At 36.4% G+C, this 23,462-nt stretch overlaps 1 protein-coding gene across 2 annotated transcripts in view; it reads left to right on the top strand.

Annotated features, from left to right (window-relative positions):
* LOC106876502 (transcription factor E2F5) overlaps positions 1-22,459 on the top strand; it is a 39,870-nt gene extending 17,411 nt beyond the window's left edge. Inside the window, exons 2-9 of one of the 2 annotated variants that reach the window (XM_089338170.1) lie at positions 953-1,062; positions 4,395-4,556; positions 7,097-7,205; positions 9,977-10,192; positions 12,616-12,727; positions 15,393-15,434; positions 16,132-16,170; positions 16,618-22,459. In XM_089338170.1, the coding sequence (XP_089194296.1) occupies positions 953-1,062; positions 4,395-4,556; positions 7,097-7,205; positions 9,977-10,192; positions 12,616-12,727; positions 15,393-15,434; positions 16,132-16,170; positions 16,618-16,754 (927 nt within the window). In that variant the 3' untranslated portion in view covers positions 16,755-22,459. The remainder of the gene's footprint in view (positions 1-952; positions 1,063-4,394; positions 4,557-7,096; positions 7,206-9,976; positions 10,193-12,615; positions 12,728-15,392; positions 15,435-16,131; positions 16,171-16,617) is intronic. The other variant, XM_089338171.1, reaches the window with a different exon arrangement.
* The last annotated feature ends 1,003 nt before the right edge of the window (positions 22,460-23,462 follow it).

The following is a 23,462-nucleotide window of genomic DNA, read 5'->3' as shown; positions in this document are numbered from 1 at the left end:
GAGGGGTGGGGTATGATTAACCCTTTTGTTGCCATATTTCTGTTGACATATAACGCTTTTGTTTCAGTTGATTTTTAAAATAAATAAAGAATTTAGTGGAATTAACTTTCTCATTATTGAGCTGGAGGCTGGAACAAACTGACATAAAATTTCAATGGAAGATTATAATTTAGATCACATTAAAACAGTAAATTTGTCATAGAGCCAGGGACAATCTCTGGTAGGTTGGTTTTCAAAGGTTTAAAGTAAGATGTGGTTGCTTTTTCTAGCTGGTTTAGTTATCACATTGAAGTTCCCCTATTGCCAGATGTGAAGGTGGTATTGTTTAGCCCTGATCAATCAAATACATTCCAGTTGTGATCATCATGCCTTTTACCTATGTGCAGGAAACTCATGTCCACATCATAATCATCCTCTTTTTTTTTTTTACAGCCATTGTCCATATTGGCATGGGTTGGGCGGTTTGACCAGGGCTGGTAAGCTAGAAGGCTGTACCAGACTCCAGTCGAATTTGGCTTGGCTTTCTATGGCTGGATGCCTTTCCTAATGCCAACCACTCAGAGTGTAATGGGTGCTTTATGCGCCACCAGCACAGGTACCATTTGCATGACACTGATATCTTCCACGACTGCGATTGTTCTCAGCATGATGGGTCTTCTTCTCAAGCACTACATAATGCCAAAGGCCCAACATTCGAAAGGAACTCAGCGACTTTGATCCATGTGACCCAACACTCAAAAGGAACTCAGCCACATTGCCTGGGGTTTTTTTTTTTTCTAACTTGGAAGTGGGTGATTTGACTGCTAGTTGGAGCAAGTCAGCCAACCACCACATAGGTACTAACTGGCTTATATCTAATGTTTATAATGGTGTTGGTGTGTGGTCTGGTGTGGTGTAGCAGTGATACGACTGAAGTTTTTTGTAACTCTTCTTTTCTTAATTTCTGTTACAGGCTGCAGACACATTGGCTGTGCGACAGAAACGACGGATATATGACATTACAAATGTTCTAGAAGGAATCGGGTTAATAGAAAAGAAATCAAAAAACAGTATCCAATGGAAGTAAGTATGCTTTTCCATACATCATCCTGTAATGCACCTGGACACATTGTGTTTGATGTTTCCTGGGTTCGTTAGGTATTTTAGGTCTCTCAACATTAGACGGCCTCACTCAGATGACCTAGCTGGGATTAATCAATCCCCAGTTTTGTCTAGGTAGCACTATCCCTGGTAGAAGTGCCCCTTCCAGGGTTTGCACCTCCTGATCTGCTGTCAACTTGAAGCAGCCTTTGCTGCCTCCACAACCAATGGTCACCTGCCTTCTGGCCCTTTTCATTCCAAGAATATTGTAAGCTTTGTGGAGGGACTGACTTGGCCAATTCCTGTCAAACTACCCAACCCATGCCAGCATAGAAAACAGACATTAAATGATGATGATTTTCTCTTCACACCAGTTGTTGCCATGATGATAATCTTTGTCATGGGGTAAATTTTACCCTTTTATCCCTCTTTAACTCTTGTACAGCATGACAGACAAGCTATTATGAAATTTGCCATTTCCATTCTTTTCTCTCTTGACATTCACTCCTTCTGTGTTTCCTTATTTTTCCACACCATTTGCTTTGTGTTTTTCAAATTTTTCCATTACGTATGCTCACTACTGTTTTTTTGTCAATAATTTGACTCATTACCATCCACTCCCCACCCATACAGTTCATCGTACTGCTTCAGCTGCTGGCCTCTTCTTCAGTATGTTTACATCCAGTTGACGAGCTCAAAAGACCAGATCTAGAATAACTTTCCCAAGCTTAGCTTTTAGACATTGAAGAATGTGGTAATTTATTCAAGATGGATGCATTCATCTATATATATAAAAATGAGAATGTCTGTCTGTCTGTCTGTCTGTCTGTCTGTCTGTCTGTGTGAATCCCTAAAACTCGAGAACTACGCAACCAATTTCATTCAAATTTTACAGATGCCTTACTTAGGGTTCCAGTTGTGTTTTAGTCAAAAAAAATTTTAACTTCTTCCAGAGTTCGAGCCCACAGCAACATAATATCTCCTCCACTATTTAAGTATTACGTGTCAAAAGTGAAACAAAAAACACTCATGTCAAATACTTTCACTTTAAAAATGAAACTATTCTACTAACTGAAACAATCACATTTCGATACTGTAATGACAGATACTTTCAGAGAGAGAGAAAGAGAGATGTATATGTATACATATAGATGTATATGTACACGTTATTCCTGTAACTGAAACAATCACATTTCGATACTGTAATGACAGATACTTTCAGAGAGAGAGAGAGAGAGAAAGAGAGAGATGTATATGTATACATATAGATGTATATGTACACGTTATTCCGCTAACTGAAACAATCACATTTCGATACTTTCAGAGAGAGAGAAAGAGATGTATATGTACACGTATATGCATAGATATATATATATATAGATATAGATCTATATGCATACATGTATATGTATACACATGTGTAGATGTATATATATAGATGTACATGTAATATGTACACATATATACATATATATACATGCATACAGATATCTATACATATATACACCCATCACACACAAAAACATGCACACAAACACACACATTAGTCATTTGTTTTCTTATCCAAAACTACGTCAAAAGTACTGAACGGATCTTTATGAAATTTGGAAATTATATTCTATGTATAACTCCCATGAAAATTCATATATTTTTGATGTTGATGAAATTTTAACCCGAACATAACAGATGAGCATTATTTGTAATTCAACGGTACAACAGTGTAAGACTACCCTTTCAGATATACTTTCATTGTGATTTCTGCAATGTGGTGCATAAATTGTCAAGTAAGTGAGACGCATCTTTGCCTCCACTGATTCACTTGCAAAGTGTTGAGTAAAATTATTTCATTGCAGACATCCTTTGGGTCTTTTTATTATCACTACGACACACATAGTCCCCAGTTGGTAACATTGATTTCAAGGCCCTCCTAGATGAGAGACTGGCATTCCACTTAATGTCTATGTTCCATGCTGGCATGGATTGGAGAGTTATTAATGTAGAAATATGGTATCGTAGCTACTAACAGTTGAGGGTTGCGTAGTCTAGACGGCGTTTTTAGATTTCATTATTCTCTTTAACCCGGGCAAAGCCGGGTATTTCTGCTAGTATACAATATATCCTTGTCATGGCTCAACGTTTACTGTAACAGCTGGTTGCAGTAATGATGAAATATCTTGCACAATATTTCTTAGCTTCATGTATAAATCACACTCCTGATTTTCTTTCTTGTATGCCCCCAAAAAGTTGTATATAAAAAAGTGCAACCTATACACAAGTAAATATTCTATTTATGTTTGTGTGATGTGTGTATAACAAAATAGGAAATTGAAATTTTTTGTTATTATTTATTCAGCATTACATGTGTTTCATTTACTAATAGAAATTACAAAGTTTTACATGTTAGACAGACGTGTAAGGAATTTTCGTATTAGAAATTCTTCTGACAGAGAAATTATATAGTGCATATACATGTGTGTGTGTATGTATATATATATATATATATATATATATATATATATATATAGTTCAAAAACACAATAACAAAAAAACAACAAAGTGAGGACGTGATATGGATAGTATTATTGGACGCTCAGGAAAGGAAAGAGAGAGTGTATGACGTTTCGGGCGTAGCCCTTCGTCGGAAAGATGGAAAGTTCGGAGAATGGAAGAACGGAGAAAGAGGAAAATGGTACCGATGCCCACGAGGTTACATGATGAAAAGACCGGAAGAGGAGGTGGTGGGGGAAAAGTTCTTTCTAAGATAGGAGATATATATATATATATATATATATGTGTGTGTGTGTGTGTGTAATGTCTGTTGCCACTTTTGTGTGAACAAATGTTACTACATTTTAACCCCAGGAAAACATCTTTTCCTGGGGTTAAAATACAGTAATGTTTGTTGTTCCTGACACCCTTGTAGCTTGTGAATGATGTCACCCAACTGGCTCGGCAGGCAGTGGGTTGGCGTAATTCCCTCTGTACAGAACACTGGTCTATTGCAAGGTTACTCATTTACAGTCAAGTGGACTGGAGCAATGTGAGACACTCTGGAAATTGAAACCATGATCTTGCAATTGTGAGCGCAACGTCCTAACCACTAGGTTATGTGTCTTCACACACACACACACACACATACATAAACACACATAATGATTAAATGATTTGTTTCTCATGAACATGTCATCAACTTCATCATAAAGATGGCATGCCACAGACTGCTAACCTTAAAGTTTGGTGTTTGTTTACTTATTTAATGTGTCCATGGTCGATTATTCATACTAATTTTGTCAATCTTCTTTCTTTCTTTGAAGGGGTGCCGGACCAGGATGTAATTCAAGAGAAATATCAGATCGCCTTGTTAATTTGAAAAAGGAGATTGAATCTCTAGAAGAAAAAGAAAAACAATTGGACAAACACAAAAGTTGGGTCCAACAGAGTATTAAAAATGTCATAGAGGAAGTTTCTAATAGTCAGTATCCTTTACAAGCTGATGGAGATTTCTTGTATTTTTTCTCAGATATTTAAAAAAAATTTCTTCTGTATCTTGAATTTTCTTTTTATACAAATTGAAAGGTCATTGAAAAGGTCCTGAGGTCATGAGTTCAATTTCTGGCGATGCATTGTGCCCTTGAGCAAGACACTTTATTTCACGTTGCTCCAATCCACTCAGTTGGCTAAAATGAGTAGTACCTATATTTCAAAGGGCCAGCTTTGTCACATTCTGTGTCACGCTGACTCTCCCTGAGAAGCTACATTGAAGGTACACGTGTCTGTGAAGTGCTCAGCCACTTGCATGTTATTTCACGAGCAGGTTGTTCCGTTGATCGGATCAACTGAATCCTTGTCGTTGTAACCGACGGAGTGCCAGTTGGTCATTGAAAAGGTTTCAAGTAGCAAATTAATTAGTTGGATATTTAACCAATTGACTAATAATAAAGAAAAGGAGTGGAATTAAACCAGTGTGTGTGTGTTAATTATATTGACATAATGACTCTCCCTAGACACAACAAAATTTGTTTCAACACACAAATTCACATTAAGAATCTTGCAAACTAGATACAAAACAAAATATAACATCACTGCTGTCTAATTTTACATCACAGATATAATATATTATAAAAATTTTATGCACAAACATCACTGTCATCTAATATTAGATCACAAATACAGTATATTATAGTGTTTTTTAGAAATATTACACAGTGGAGGTGTGGTTATGTGGTTAAGAAGCTTGATTCCCAACTGTGTGCTCTTGGGTTCAGTCCCCACTGTGTGGGACCGTCTAATGAGAACCCCAGATCAACCAAAGCCTTTTAAGTGGATTTGGTAGATGTAAACTGAAAGGAGCCTATCATGCATGCATATATATATGTATATATATATATATATATATATATATATATATATATATTATTTAAAAGAGTTCCAACTCTGTTTTTTATGTTTTATTTATATTCTTATAAAATTAATGTGGGATATAGAATATGGAATATATAATATAAATAGTAAAATGAAATGAAGTATTAAATGTCTTATTGAATATATGAAATATTGAGTATTAAATATAGAGTATTAAATATATAAGGACTAGTATACTTTCCTGCCTCATGGCAGTCATCAAGGTCACATATATATATACTTTATTAAAGCTGAAAAAATCATCACAAACTTACAGTTTCACATTACTGTTCATCGGACAGTTGTGCAATGAATATGAACAGTATTGTGAAACTCTCATTAACAGTTTGTGAAGTTTTTTTTGGCTTTAGTAAAAGCATATTACTCTACCTTTGGTATTTGAGTGCTATGTTTTGTCTCACCTTGTTTCGCATTTATGTGCTTACTTGTGTGTGTGTTTGCATATACTCTTGACTAGACATCACATAATGATTGTAAATGACATCATTATTATACAAGCGAGGTTGTTTGTTTCTAGTCTTCTAACAAATAGCTCTAATAAATATTACCTTGCTTGGAAACAGATTAGGGTTGGCAATAAGGGCATTTGACCATAAAAATTCTGCTTCAACAAATTCCATGTGACCCATGCAAGCATAGGAAAGTAGCCATTAAATGATCATGATGAATGATATGTTATACTGTAGTAAAGGCGCTTGGCTAAGTGGTTAAAGTGTCGGGCTTATAATCACAAGATAGTGAGTTCGATTCCTGAACAGGCTGTGTTGTGTTCTTGAGCAAGACATTTTATTTCACGTTCCAGTTCACTCAGCTGTAGAAATGAATTGACATCACAGGTGCCAAGGTGTATCGGCCTTTGCCTTTCCCTTGGATAACATTGCCGGTGTGGAGAGAGGAGGCTGGTATGCATGAATAACTACTGGTCTTCCACAACCAACTTACCTGGACTTGTGTCTTGGAGGGGAACTTTCTAGCTGCAGTCCCATGGTCATTCATGACCGAAGGGGGTCTTTACCCTTTTATAAAAGTAGCACTGTCATCTAATACTACAACACAACCATTTGATTGTTTAGCCACAGGTCAACTATGATCCAGTAAATTTAACCAACCATGACCTTTCTGAATTTTATTTAGACAGTGTATCTAATGCCAGATTTTCTAATGTTTTCGTTCTTTAAGATTGTAGGATGGGATTTGAGGTTGATTTGTCTGCTATTTCTTGCATGTGGAGTAGCCACATAGGTTCTTGTTTTCTTTGGAAGTGGGTGACAGAAGAGAACAGTGTAAGACTCCTTTAAGCCCTGCAATCAGAATAAACAACACTTTTGATTTGGTTTGTTGATATTTATAGTTGTGGGGGGTCTTGTACATGAATGTATTTTTACCACACATTACTAGGTGTTTTAGTAAGTAGCTCTTCTCTGCATTTATAGTTAATAATCATTAAATTCCCTACTATCTACACAGAAGTGCAAAAAAAAAACAAAATACAAAAAAACTACTCACTGTCAGCTCTTATAAAATGTGCTGTATAAAATGTCCATGCAGGAGTTATTTCCCTTGGTTGTTTTCCTTCACGCTTTTTTCCCCCTAGGTTGGCATATGTTAGTTATGAAGATATTTGTAAAGTGTTCCCTGATTGCACGTTGTTATCCATACAAGCACCTTCAGGGACGAAATTGAGAATTCCAGATCAAAAAGGTGTAAGTAAAAATTCTTGCTTTCAATGTACATATCTGTACTTTTTAAAACTTCCATCTTTCTCCCTTTTCTAACTTGGTTGCTGTTTAACTCCCTATGGGCATTTATGAGTGATAGACCTCATATGTCAAACACTTTAATACAGCTACTTGGTGTTTTAGGTTTCTTTCACCTCTCCTACCCTCATACTGATATTTACCATTGACCTTACATCAACTCTTGTTCATCATTCACTACATTCATCTCTACCCCCCTCCATCTCTAACCATCTGTCATTCTCCTCTCATACTCCTATGAGCTTCTCTCCCACCCTTCCTAATCCCCTGCCAATACTGTCTCTTATACTCACCATGTCATGCCTTAAAACTACTCTTTAACACCTCATCACCATATCTTTGTCTTCCTCTTAGCTGCTCTCACCCACTCCTATATATAGCAAGATACTTGTGTCTGTCTGTCTCTATCTTACTTTATAGCCTCTCATCACCTAGCATAAAGCCACCACCCTCTTAACTACCACCTGTCGCAGTTGAGAGGGCTCTTATTCTGTCTTGTAAGTTACTTGGCTACTTCACTAATGTCAGTGTCATGAATAAAGCACCCAGTACACTCTGTAAAGTGGTTGGCATTATGAAGAGAATCTAGTTGTAGGAACCATGCCAAAGCAGACGATATTGGAGCTTAATGTAGCTCTCTAGTTCCTTGGATCCTGTCAAACTATCTGACCCATACCAGCATGAAAGATGGATGGTAAATGATGAGGATGGTGATAATGATGAACATATATATATGTGTGTGTGTGTGTGTGTTATACTCCTTAAAATGTTCGATTGTTATAATGCTCACTTCGGTATACAGTATACTTAGTAAACCAGTAAAGGCACGACTATCTCTGACTGCCTACTACGTACACTGGTACTTTATGTACTTTACAGTGCTAGTATAGTATGCAGTCTGCCAGGGTGTCAAACAAGATTACCTACCTTCTCTTTCAGATATTTCAGAGATCATTTTTTTCAGAATCATAGTTTTAGCATCTAACCATGATCATTGAATGGCCTGAGTGTGTGCTTTGGTCACTGGATCCACATAATGTCGTTGATGGTTCACTGTCACATGGTGATAACCTATGGCATTTAAATTATTATAAGCAGACCACTCATCTGAATGAATTAGGGAACCTTTTTCACATTCTCTTTCAATAATTTGGATCAGACTGTTCCTGTCACACTGTTCCACACAAAAGTATTGACAGTCTGAGCCTTGTTTGAGACCAAAAACCCACGACCCATCAATTTTACATCCATGGTTCCTGTTGTTTCATTGTTCTGCATCACTGTCTTCGAAGAGAGGAGCATTGTCGCCATTCAGCATTCTTCCCTGATTTTATTTTCGTCGACCAGCAAATCTTGCTTTGTTGATCTGAATGGGGTTATTGCTTTTTCCAATCATCTTCCCTCATCATTTATGATAAACTATGGCTCCACACACCTCGCGGTACATATTGTACCACTCAGTTATTGTATTTGTAGATTTTTCCTGTTAGAGTCACTGCTGTTGTCATGGGCATATCCATGACAAAGAAAAATATTAGTTCTAAAATCTCACTCAGGCTCAGCTTGCAGTTTAATTTGTTGTTAATGTCCAAATAATGGAAAAATTGGTTTCCTTTATTAACTGAACGTTTAAAGTAGATAACCCTGGCTATACTGTTTGACGTGGTAGACCTCATACTATACTAGCACCTACTTCTCTTTACTTATAGTGACTAGATTATTCCATTTGTCATGTGGGAGGGGTGTACCATTATTACTAATTCCCTACAACATCTCCCCTCTTAAGTTTTCTTAGGAAGTGTCATTTTATTAGGCAAAAATTCTTTTATTCACTCTACCTCCCTTTTTTTTTCAGTATTTTTTCGTACAATTTAATATTTTTTGCACTTGGCATCTATTTTCAGGAACTCTGTATGTTTTCTTTTCCTCTACCTTGTACACCTGAGTTCAATCACCTGCAGTGGCATTGGTACTTGGAACGTATTGTACAACCACTCCTTCGGTTCCTCCAACTTTGGTTCATTTTCCATGAATCTTTTTTCCAGTTGGTTCCTGTGTCCCTTTTGTATGCCTTTTCTACTCTTTACTCAATACATCATTTTACCTATACATTTGGTAATTATGCCATCTTCGCAACTCTGCTTTCCATTCTTGTATGCTCTCATATACATCTTTTCACCAACTTTAAGGTATCTTGTTATGTCTTCCCTGGCACTTTTTCTTTTCTTGTCAGGTAGCAATTTATCAAAGACTGTTTTTACTTTCCAAAATTGCGCCCTACCCACCCAGGGCGTGTGCCCTGCTTGCCCCACCCTAGCTACACCCCTGGTTATGGGGGATATAAACACACCAACACCAGGTGTTGAGTGGTCGTGGTGGTGTTGGTGATGGTATGTATGTATGTACGTATTCATGTTTGAATGTTTGTATTTATGTATGTTTGTATGAATGTATATATCTGTATGTATGTATGCATATATGTATGCATGCTCATATGTTTGTGTGTATGTATATATACTTGTGTGCTTGCATGCATGTATGTATGTATATATGTCTTTGTTCAAAGCTGACCATTCACTTCATTGCTACTCTGATTTTCTTGCTTCTGTCTGTTCATTCATGCAACAAAGCAATATCAAAAATAAATAAATGAAAAATAAAAACAAAAAAAAAATGTTTCAATTCTTTCCTTTTTAAAAATTTTTTTTTTATTTTAGAATTACCAAATCTATTTGAAAAGTAACTCTGGTCCTATTGATGTAATGTTGGTGAACAAAGACAATGAAGCTTCAGCGCCTGAAGTCGATCAGTTGCCTCCTTTCCAAGACGACACAAAGAAAATGGAAATTCTACAGACCTCAGTAAAACAAATCCAGAATCCTTCAGTTCTGGATACAAAATGTGTTCTGAAGACACCGCAGAAACTGAAAAAAGTAAATAAATCTTTATCTTGTTTTATTTATAAATATGTTTTCAATTGAATTTTTTATTTGTTATTTAGCTTTTCTTTTAAATCTATCTTTTACCTGTCTTGCTCATTAGACTGTGGCCATGCTGGGGCACCATCTTGAAGAATTTCGGTCAAATGAATCTACTCTAGTACTTCTTTTTTTTAAGCCTGGTACTTATTCTTTGCTGAACTGTTAAGTTACAGGGGTGTAAACACACCAACTCTGGTTGTCAAGCGATGATGGGGGGGGGGATCAAATACAGACACAAAGGCACACACGTACATACACAATGGGCTTCTTTCAGTTTCCTTCTACCAGATCCATCCACAAGGCTTTGGTTGGCCCGAGGCTGTAGTAGAAGACACTTGCACAAGGTACCATTCAGTGGGACTGAACCTGGACACGTGGTTGGGAAGGAAGCTTCTTACCGCACGTCCACGCCTGCACCCGTGAAGTGGGTGATCTGTCTTTGTCATGATTGCTGTCAACATAGTCATCATCATCATCATCATCATTTAACGTCCGCTTTCCATGCTAGCATGGGTTGGACGATTTGACTGAGGACTGGTGGACCAGGTGGCTACACCAGGATCCAATCTGATTTGGCAGAGTTTCTACAGGTGGATGCCCTTCCTAACGCCAACCACTCTGAGAGTGTAGTAGGTGCTTTTACGTGCCACCTGCACAGGAACCAGTCCAGCGGTACTGGCAATGAACTCGCTCGAATGTCTTTTCACGTGCCACTGGCACAAGTGCCAAGAAGACGACGTCTATAACGGTCACACTTAAATGGTGCTATTTACGTGCCACCAGCATGGAAGCCAGACAGCTGGTGCTCTGGCAACGATCACGCTCGGACGGTGCTCTTAGTTATTTACTGGTACAGGTGCCATCACGATTTCGCTTTCGCTTGCCCCAACAGGTCTTCGCAAGCCGAGTTTAGTGTTCAATGAAGAGACGTTGGCATGGGTGCCAGTCTACAAATTTAGTTCGATATTATAATCATTAAAGAGTTGGAAAAATTATCACGTGATATTTCTTTTGGCTCTTTGCATTTTGAGGTCAACTTTTCCAGGGTGAATGAAATGAAGTAATGGTCTAATACTGGGGTTGATGGTGTTGACCGACACACCTCAAAATTGCTAGTCTTGTAGCTATATTAAAAGGAATTTTTATTATTATTTCTATTATCATTATTAAGGCGGTGAGCTGGCAGAATTGTTAGCACACTGGGCGAAATGCTTAGCAGCATTTCATCCGTCTTCATGTTCTGAGCTAAAATTCCACCAAGGTCGACTTTGCTTTTCATCCTTTCAGGGTCAATAAATTCAGTACCAGTGAAACCCAGGGGTTAATGTCAACGACTAGTCCTTTCCCCAAAAAAATTTCAGGCCTTGTGCCTTTAGTAGAAAGGATTATTATTATTATTTTATGTTTGACTTTTGTTTTGCATTTGTACAAGTTGGATCCAAGTCTCACCCAGAGACCTCAAGAGACAACAAGTTGGAAGTTCATGTAGGTGTTATGCCTAGGGTACCATATATTTGGATTTGTACATAGTGTTGTTATAGAGAATGTTTAAGAAGCCATAAGAAAATTATTATTATTATTAAGTTTGTGAGCTGGCAGAATTGTTGACACGCCAGGCAAAGTGGCATTTTGTCTCTCTTTACGTTCTGAGTTCAAATTCCACTGAGGTCAACTTTGCCTTTCATCAATTCAGGGTTGATAAATTAAGTACCAGTGAAAAACACATGTCAGTGTAATCAACTAATCCCTTCCCCAAAATTTCGGGCTTTGTGCTTTTAGTAGAAAGAATTATTATCATTATTATCAATAATGATTATAATAATAATAAGACCACCTGGTAGAATTGTTTGCACACTGGAAAAATGCTTAGCAGCATTTCTTCCATCTTTACATTCTGAGTTCAAATTCCTCGAAGGTCAACTTTGCCTTTCATCCTTTTGGATGAATTAAAATCTGATAATGAAGCAAGTCATTTTTACTGCAGCCATGCTGGGGCACCCACCGCCTTAAAGGTCTTAGCCAAAGAGATCCTCCCCATGACTTATTTTTTAAAGCCTGGTACTTATTCTGTTGGTCCCTTTTGCTGAACTGCTAATTTATGGGGATGTAAACCCACCAATACCGGTTGTCAAGCAGTGGTGGGAAACAAACACAGACACATAAACACATACACATAGATATATACATATATATACTATGGACTTCTTGCAGTTTCTATCTACCAAATCCACTCACAAGGCTTTGGTACACCCCACAAAACCTTATTTCAATGATTTTAATTCAAATCCTTTTTGTATATATCTTGACACCTCCCTCTTCATTGGTGTTTCTAGCTCAGTCCACTTTGGTTTTTATTTATTTGTTTCATCTTTTAGAAATCTCCTGTGAAATCACCTCTATCTCCTGCCAATCGAATGGCCACAAGATCATCTCCTCGGAAAGCTGCTCAAAGTCATAATCCAGTACAGATATCACCCCTTGTTTCAGGTAAGAGAGGCATTTTTTTTTATGGTTTTTTTTTTTAGCATCATAAGATTTTCTTTTACTTGTTTCAGTCATTGGACTGTGACCATGCTGGGGCACTGCCTTGAAGAGTTTTTAGTTGAATAAATCAACCCTAAGCCTTAATTTTTGAAGACTAGTATTTATTTTATCGGTTTCTTTTGCCAAACTACTAAGTGACAGGGACATAAACATACCAATACCAGCTGTCAAGTGGTGGTAGGAGACAAACTCACACACATGTAAAATATATATATATATGTATGTATATATACATATATGTATGTGTATCTCTCTCTCTCTCTCTCTCTCTCTATATATATATATATATATGTGTGTGTGTGTGAGAAAAAATAAGTTCATGTAGAACAATTCAAACTTTTTGGTGGGAGTCCAAAAAGATATATCTCTAATAAATATTCTTCATATCAAAATAATAGCTTGCTATAGCAAGCATTTAAAATATGAAAATAACAAGTAAAAAGTTTGTTATAGGCATGTATAAGATAAAATCTTATACAAAACACTACTAACAGTTAGAAATATGGAGAAGAGAAGATTATAAAAGTTTAAATTCTGATTTGAACTTTTAACATCTATTCTCTATTTTTCTAAGAAGTGTTTTATATAAGATTTTATCTTTTATATATATATATATATATATATATATATATATATGCATATATATACACACACACACATATACATATATATATGTATACACACACACATATATGTATTAGACAAAATGAGATAACAAACCCAAAGCTGTGAGTAGTTTTCAGGACATTTATAAGGAAAAGGATATAGATATAGTCTTACAGCTGTTTATCCCTTCATCTAGATCTTCTAGAACAGGTTTCTAGAAGGCAAATGGACCCAGGATAGCAGTTACAAGTGGGTGTATTTTTGGGATTATTTTCAGGAATGGAGGAGATAATATTGTCAGAGGAGAGGTTAGAGATGGGGGAAGAAAGGTTATCGTTATTATTGCTATCGTTATTATTTATTCTATCTGTAACGGTGGTGGAAGTTGTGGTAGTATTCTTGATAGTGTTAGTAGGATAGGTTGGGTTATGGTTGTGGTCTAACTTATGGGGTTCAATGCTGAAGCTGTGTATATGCTGGGCACTCATGTATTCACAGCTGTTATAGTGTGAGTTTTGATAGTAGAGGGAAAGCTTTTGTTTATTAGAGGCTGCTATGATAGACTCGCATTTAGATGGGTTGTAATAGGACAGCTTCAGGGTATATCTATTAAAGATAGAGTAATATTTATGTTGACAAGGGAAGTTGGAGTCCAGTATATTAAAGAAGGATTTAGTTAAGTTCTTAATGTTTAGTGAGAAGCGGGGTGTATACCATAGAATAGACCTGGGCGGAGTTGGATGATCCCATGGTATATATATAGAACACAAATTCTACTATATATGTGTGTATATGTATGTATACATGTATTCATGCATGTATTCATCCTTTCAAGATTGATAAAATAATCACCAATTGAGCACTTGGGTCGATGTAATTTACACAGTGCATGAACTTTTTCCCTCAACCTAATATCTTTATTTTTCTATATCTTTTAGTCATTGGACTATGGTTATGTTGGAGCACTGGCTAAAAGTCTGAAGGTTGATTTAGTGTAATTAATAGCATATTGATAGGGATTACAGAAGTGTGGTTCTTGTACTGCAGGCAGATTGCTTTCTTGTTTTTCTGACCAAGGAGTTTTTAATGAATGTTGTATAAGTTGATATTTATAATTAAAAAAAAGCAGCTCTTGACACATGTACATTAATGTTCTAAATATATATTTATATCTTCATGTATGTGCATGCATCTTCATGCATGTATCATCATCATTTAACATCTGTTTTCCATGCTAGCATGGGTTGGATGGTTTGACCGGAGCTGGCTAGCCAGAGAGCCTCACCAGGTTCCATTTGTCTGATTTAGCTTGGTTTCTAACACCAACCACTTTACATAGTGTACTGCGTGCTTTTTATATGGCATCAGAACCAGTGTTGTTACATAGAACCAGCACTGGGCCAGGTGTTTCATACGAGGCACCTTCACTGAACCATATTCGATGACTAGCACCTGTGCCAGTGGAGCACTAACAGCACTGTCTGAGCGTGATCATTGCCAGAGCAGCTATCTGGCTTCCATGCTAGTGGTCCGTAAATAGCACCATTTGAGCGTGATCGTTACCAGCGTCGCCTTACTGGCACGTTAGAAAATCATTCGAGCGAAGTCGTTGCCAGTGCCGCTGGACTGGCTCCTGTGCAGGTGACACGTACAAAACACCATTTTGAGCATGGCCGTTGCCAGTACCGTGTGACTGGCCCTCGTGCCGGTGGCACGAAAACACACCCACTACAGTCTCGGAGTGGTTGGAGTTAGGAAGGGCATCCAGCTGTAGAAACTCTGCCAGATCAGATTGGAGCCTGGTGCAGCCATCCAGTTCACCAGTCCTCAGTCAAATCGTCCAACCCATGCTAGCATGGAAAGCGGACGTTAAACGATGATGATGATGATGATGATGATATATATATATACGTATGTGTGTATATATATATATGTTTTTCTTGCTCCTAGTCATGAGCTCCTAATCGCTGTTATCATACATATAATTCTCTTATATTTTCAGAAAGTCTTCCAATCTTCCTTGGTGGTTCTAAATCAACATTTGGTGAGTTTCAAACAAATTAAAGCCAACAATAGATATGTGTATGTGTGCATATGTGTGTGTGTGTGTGAGTTTGTGTTTTTCTTATTTGCCTTTGAAAATGTTTATTGTAATTGATAATATAGTATTTTCATTCTTCCATCTATCAGTATGTAAAGGTAGATTTAAGTAGAGTAAGGAGTTACATATTTTAATAGCGAGGAGGATTAATATATGATTTTTATCATTTTTCTGATCCATTAATGAACTGAGCTCATTGCCATCTCCTCCTCCTCCTGCTGCTGTTCTTTATGTACTTGACTATGTTAAACACAAGTTAGATGAGCCTACTATGCAACATTGCTGTCTGAAACTTCATCTTAATAATTATGAGGGGCTTTGTAAAACTGTTGGCATTTTCCAGTGCTCCTGCTGTTTACAGAAATAAAAATGTACCAGACATGTAGTACCTACCTTTCCAGAGCTGCAGCTGAGCTGTTGAGAGTGAAGGGTCTTGTTCCTAGATTTATTATGTATGAATGAAAAAAAAAACAGGAATTAGATAGTTATGGCTTAAATACCTTTATGTGGGGGTTCAACATGCATCATAATGTGTTGTTAAGCAAGATAATTAACTCTCCTTAAACTATGAACATTTGTTATTATTTCCTTACTGTCTCCTAGCATTTCTGAAGTTTTCTGTTCATCTTTTCGGTTCCAGATGTGGATGATGAATTTGATGACCTCATATCAACAGAAGGTTTGTATTATATGTATGCGTCTTTGTGTATGATGGCAGGTGTATTGCCTTTCATCTGATGTGGAGATGTAGATGGTGTATGTTGTAGATGACTAGTTGTTGTGATGTGCATTATGTAGTGGTAACTGTATTGTGTTTCTTATATGAAGTGTGTGTGTGGATGGTGGGTGTTTAGATAGTGTATGGCTTGTGTTTAAACTGGTCATATCCGGCCAAAATATTTTACCTGTTTTATGTTCATACCAGCTAGATCTAGTTTCTCACACATATCCTACAATGTCGTTCTAAAAATAATGGATGACATCTTTGAAATCTCAAAAGTATGAGGCAAGGCTTGGTTAATTCAAACCTGTGTAAATAAATATACATTATATTTGACAGAGTAATCTGAATGCTAAAAGAGTTAATTATGATATGATAACATCTTTCTTTTTTGCTATTTTTCAGGCTTGGAACCCCTATTGCGTCTGAGTCCTCCACCCAGTGACCGAGACTACCAGTTCAACCTGGATGACAGTGAAGGCGTTTGTGATCTATTTGATGTCCCTCTACTTCCACCAAACTCTGCTGCTGCCTTCTATTGATACTTCAGCCACACACTCACACACATACACATACGCGCTCTCTCTCCTTCTCTTGTCAGCTCAAAGGCAAAATACCTTTAAACAACAGCGGAGCCCCATCAGGAAGTGGTTTCTATAGATATGAATATTATAAGATCTGTTAATATCTTTGTTTCTGCTAACCTCTAACTTCTCATCTAAACCTAATCTTTTAACCTCTTAATGACAATATATGTATCATGTATTGGCCTCCAGGTGTGCATTTGCAAGCTTACAAGGACTTGGAATCAGTGGTGATAGTGAAGAGTGAGTTATTACATATAATCCCTTTGATTAATCTATTCTGTTTCTTCTAGGGCAGCTGACAACTACATCATGTTTATTAATAAGCAAAAAGTTCTCAAATCTACTGTAATATCACCCTTAGACTAACTCACAATTATTACGATATATACATGTGGAGATGTAAGGTACTGGGCAACTGAATAGTTTAATACTGTTCAAATTCCAATACTGCCAATGTGTTGTATCCCCTGATCAGAGCAATCTTAACTTTTCTTGCTTCAATATGTCTCACCGAATACATAAAGAACCATGACCTTTGGCCTAAGTCCTTCTTCAGTGGTTTTTGGCAGCAAAAGCTTCTAGCTATGAAAGCAATTAATCCAACAATGGAAATACACTCATACACACACAGATACGATAGGTTGTCCACCAAGTTTGAAGATGACCTATTCTGGCAGAGAAATATTTGCACAGACTGCACGCTAATGTTTATTTACACCAGAATTGTTAGAATATAATTTGTGAGCTGCTCTTTTGGCCTCTGCTATACAGATATGTGAAGATTCAAATGCTTTGGAACCGTTGTCACTAGTTTCCTTCCAAGCACACAACTGGACTTGCTTGAACTTGGCAAATGAACTGGATGCATTAGCACATCTGAGAACCTCTAATATTAGGAATCTTCCTTTGGTAAGACATGTGGAAATGGTTGAGCCTTATTAGAATTAGATCAATACATTGTCCAAGATTTAGCACCATAAAAGTGAGATGGAAGGATGATAGCATTGTTTTATTTTAGTACCAATATCAATATCTGGGCTGTCCCACATTCTATGCTGCAGTTTTTATGAAATAGCTTTTTCCTTGCCATTGTCTACATTTTTTCAGCTCAGTCCCCTTTAGTTTTATTCTAGGAAATGCCTTTCTAAGCTTGTCTTAGGACAAGTTGGTGTAGGATTTTTTTTTTTTTTTTTTTTTTTTGTAGTGTTGATAGTGGGGCCAAATTGTTCTAGGTGTTTGAGAATTGAATGACTCATGCCTGCATGCTGGACTCATCTTGTGTGAACAATCTCCAGACACTTAGAGGCTTAATTTTGGATTTTGCTTGCAATCTGTGATGATGGAATAACTTGCCATCATATCTTGATGTTTTGAAAACCTCCTGTAACATAGCAAAAAGTATAACACTGAAATGGGTAGGTGCTGAGACATGACTTTGCTTTGACAGAAAATGATACAAATATGACTCCATTGTCAAGGCACATGACTCAGTAGTTAGAGTGTCAAGCTCACAATCATGAGGTAGTCAGTTCAATTCCTGGACTGCGTTGTGTGTTGTGTTCTTGAGCAAGACATTTTATTTCATGTTGCTCCAGTTCACTCAACTGTAGAAATGAGTTGTGATGTCATTGGTGTCAAGTTGTATCAGCCTTTGCCGTTTCTTTGGATAACGTTGTGATGGCTTGGAGAGGGGAGGCTGGTATGCATGGGTGACTGCTAGTCTTCCATAAACAACATTGCCCAGACTTGTGCTTCAGAGGGGAACTTTCTAGGTGCATGTGCGTGAGAAGACCCGGCAAGCCAAGTGAGATCGTTGCCAGTGCCCCTGGACTGGCTCTTGTGCGGGTGGCACATAAGATGTACCATCCTGAGCGTGACCGTTGCCAGTACCGCCTGACTGGCCTTGTAGGGTTTTCGAGCGAGATCGTTGCCAGTGCCCCTGGACTGGCTCTTGTACGGGTGGCACATAAAAGACACCATTTCGAGTGTGGCCGTTTTTGTGCGGGTGACACGTAAAAGCACCCACTACACTCTCTGAGTGGTTGGCGTTAGGAAGGGCATCCAGCTGTAGAAACTCTGCCAAATTAGATTGGAGTCTGGTGTAGCCATCCGGTTGCACCAGTCCTCAGTCAAATCGTCCAACCCATGCTAGCATGGAAAGCGGACGTTAAACGATGATGATGATGATGATGAATCCCATGGTCATTCATGACCGAAGGGCGACTTTACCTTTTTATGCCTCTATTACTCCTAACACTCTCCAGCATGCTATCATAAAATTGGCACACCATGCACATGATCTTCACAAACTGCTGCAGCACAAAGTATCAAAATTCTTTGTGAGTTAGCAAAAGTTGTAAGCAAGGCCTGATTCTGCTCTATACACTTCTGGGCAATTTCTTACAACAAAGATCGTGTCAGTAGTATCCCTTCTCACAACAGAATCCACACTGGCTTCCTGGCAGAAAATTGTGGAATGAGGTGATTCAAGAGTGTGCTCTTGCAAAAATTTTGCCAGGAATTGACAAGGGAGAGATACCTCTGATCATTGAATTTTGGGAGAATGGAACCTGCTGACATCATGATATATATATATGTATGTATATGTATGTATGTAATATTTTCAAGTAGTAAAGGATACTAAATACTTATGTCAAGTAAAATATATACCAACTCTGTTCAGGCTGTTTATTTAGTATTCTCATTCTTAAAAATTATTGAGTAGTTTTATCTGAGAGTTATGTATGTACATGGTGTTCTCTTCTTCCTACCCAGATTTTGTGAAGGAGAGAGTGAATTTGCACTTGAAAATCCCTTCGCTGAATAGGAATAAGTTTCCCTAAAAGTATTGGTTTTGTTGTGGTTAGATGGTGGTGGTGGTGATATATTTGTTACACATCATCATTATCCATGTTAGAAATAGCAGCCAAATTTCCCTCATTACACCCAACTGTTTTAAAATTATGGTGACACTTTAAATAATGAAGTAATTCTAGATATACTAGCTTGGGGAAAAAAAAGATTGGATGGTCGTGACTGGAATACCTTTGATTATAGGGCTGTTAACTTGTGGTTGTTGTTGTTGTTGTTGTTGTTGGCACTCTGTCGCTTACGACATCGAAGGTTCCAGTTGATCCGATCAACAGAACAGCCTGCTCGTGAAATTAACATGCAAGTGGCTGAGCACTCTCCACAGACACGTGTACCCTTAACGTAGTTCTTGGGGATATTCAGCGTGACACAGTGTGACAAGGCTGACCCTTTGAATTACAGGCACAACAGAAACAGGAAGTAAGAGAAAGTTGTGGTGAAAGAGTACAGCAGGGTTCGCCACCATCCCCTACCGGAGCCTCGTGGAGCTTTGGGTGTTTTCGCTCAATAAACACTCTCGAAACCACGATCCCGTGACCGCGAGTCCGCTTCCCTAACCACTGGGCCATTGCGCCTCCACCCACTTGTGGTTAACCTCAGGTTAAATAACAACAACAACTATAACAGCAACATTAACACTTGTTAAAATTGCTTTGGTAATTTAAGGAAAAAAAAAAACTATTTTAATCATGTCACTGATTATGATTTTCTTTAGTTGATCGTGTTATTACTGTTATTGTTTAACCCTAGGTCAGGCTTGATCCAGCACAATTTTGACCAATGGTATTTCAGTCATGTCTGTCCCATGTATTTTTTCTGTATTTAGGACTTCTTTTATCTATTATGTCTAATGACTTAATTTGAGAGGAAATTCGACTGCTATTTCTAGTGGATCATATAACCACACAAAAGCTCCCTCTTGGACACACTGGTTGGTTATGGTGTTTGTGATACTGGTGTTGTTTTGCCTTAGATGAGCATGGTTAGTGCAGACATTCCTACCATGACTATCCTGTTTTTGTTTTGTCTTTTTTTTTGTTTTGCCCGTACATAATATATCTAGGACCACATTATATTACCCCCTCCCCCTCTCCTTTTTATTTTATATAAGACTTTTGGGTAAGATTTGATCGAGGAGCAATAACATAGAGACCACATCCTTTGAGCTCACTGTGCCATTCGAAACTTATAACCGAAGGAAGTTTAAAAAAGAGAGAGAAAGAGAGAAGGGTGTTACAACCCTCAAACAACCTCCAAAAAATACGAATATAATCTGTGATGACTATAAAACAATGCAAAGGGGTGGTTGATGGGGGGAGAATGGAAAAATGAAACATTTGCATTCAGTTATCTCTCCAGACAGAAGAACAAGACATAGACTAAAAGACCATAATCATGATGATGATAAAAAGCAATATAAGAGGAGAAAATGTGGATTATTCCTTTATGTATGTTGTTGTTATTGTTTTTAATGTTTTTTCTTTTTTTTTTTTTTTCAATTTTTTCCCCCTTTTTTTTAGTTCAAGTTTGAATCTGAGAGAAAGATAAATGTTTAATACATGAAATGTTACTGATCATGACGTTAATGAAGATAATGATACTCATTGAGACCGGGGACATGGTTGTATTCATGAAATATATGTGCGTACTTATCTATATACATGTTTGTACACACACAATGTTAACCCTGGTATCTATTTTTAAATTTAGGGCAAAATGCTTATCTCCCTTCATTTCCGATATACATCCATATATATATATATATATATATATATATATATATATATATATATATATATATATATATATATATATATATAAACATGCATACACACATACATAATCAGGTATCTTTTGAACTTGAAATTTTGGGTGGGTTTAAATTATTCTCAAAATAAAAACTGGGATTTTTAGTCAGGAAGTAATTTTATTTTTGAAAATTAACGATGAATGACGTTTTAAACCTAAAAACCAGCAACAAAAAAAAAAATGAAATAATTCGTCATCAAATGGAAACCTCTGGACAAAATGAATTATATTCAGAAGAGTAAAAAAACCAAATAGATTTACAAAAAAAAAAGAAAAGAAAAATATTAAAAAAAAAAAAACTCCTAAAAAAAACTTGACCAAAAACAGCAGGGTGTTAAAATGATCGCAATAATATAAAAAAATATTCTGAACTTTTGCATGTAAAGCAAAATATTGTAGGAACATAAAAAGGGTAGGGTGGTGGACGGGGTGGGGGATAGTTAATTCATACATTACATGTTTCATTATGTGAAGAAGAAGAAAAAGAAAAGAAAACTCCCTAAGTTGTATTATGGTAACAGAATGATGAACAAAATGACAATAGGATGGGTAACTGAATCGTGTACCATATCGATTGGTTTCTGCTACTACCACTACTACAACTACTACTACTACTACATCTTAGTTCACAACCTTATGGAAGATTGTATGAACGCTTTTTTCTTCTTCCCTTTGTCTCTCTCTCAATATATATATATATATATATATATATACACATGTATATATACATCTATATGCACTTTCTTTCCTTTATTTCTTTTTCCTTCTGTCTTTCTCACACAATTAGTTGTTAAAAAATTCTTTTTTTTATATTCTATTTTCTGATTTTGTTTTCTTGTTGTTAGATTTTTTTCTATTCTTTTTTTGTTTTTTTCAGTTTTATTAATTTTTTTTCTAATTGGTAATTAAATAATTGAAAAAAATAACCCCAAAAAAACAAAAACAAAGAAGATAAAAATAAAAACTATATCGATTTCTCATTTGATATTTGTATATATTTTCAATACCTGGTTTATATTTTCAGTTATCTCATGAGCTATCTGTATACAGAGGTATATACATAGACTATCTGTATATTGATTTCTTCTTTAAAATTTGGATATATTTTTTAACAACTGGTATATATGTATTTTTGTAGTTGGTAATATTTATATTCTTCCCCACTTAGGGTGGTGAGCTGGTGAAATGCTTAGTAGCATTTCATTCATCTACATGTTCTGAGTTCAAATTCTGCCAAGGTCAACTTTGTCTTTCCTCTTTTTGGGATTGATAAAATAAGTACCACTTGAACACTGGGGTCAATGTAATCAATTTACTCCTCCGCCAAAATTGCCATCAAAATTCTGAGGGAAGGTTTTAATTTAGATAACTTTATTGTAACCTAGAACCAGGGCTAGCCTCAGGCAGATCGGTATCGAAAGGGTTAACTTCTCATCTAGCATAAATCCACCTTTCTTGGGGTTTGTAGTATTGCAAACTACATGGTGACTTTTCACTAGTGCTGGTGATACATACAGAAAAAGCACCCAGCTCATGCTGTAAAGTGGTTGGCTTAGGAAGGACATACAGTTGTAGAAATTGTATGTTAAAGGAGATATTGGAGCACAACGCAGTCTTTGGATATGTTGGATCCTATCAAACTGTGCAATCCATGCCAGCATGAAATATGGACATTAAATGACAACAATTATGGTAATATGTATGAATATATATGTATATGTATAGGTATGTGTGTATATATATATATATATATATATATATATATATATATAGTATATATATATATATATATATAATATATATATTATATATATAATATATATATATATATATATATATATAATATATATATATAATATATATATAAATATATATATATATATATATATATATAGTATATATAATATATATATATAATATATATATAATATATATATATATATTATATATAAATATATAGTATATATATAATATAATAATATA

The sequence above is a fragment of the Octopus bimaculoides genome, chromosome 20 (genome assembly GCF_046866305.1).
Source record: "Octopus bimaculoides isolate indiv1 chromosome 20, ASM4686630v1, whole genome shotgun sequence".
Classification (NCBI taxonomy): Eukaryota; Metazoa; Mollusca; class Cephalopoda; order Octopoda; family Octopodidae; genus Octopus; species Octopus bimaculoides.
This window is presented reverse-complemented; position numbering and strand designations above follow the sequence as displayed.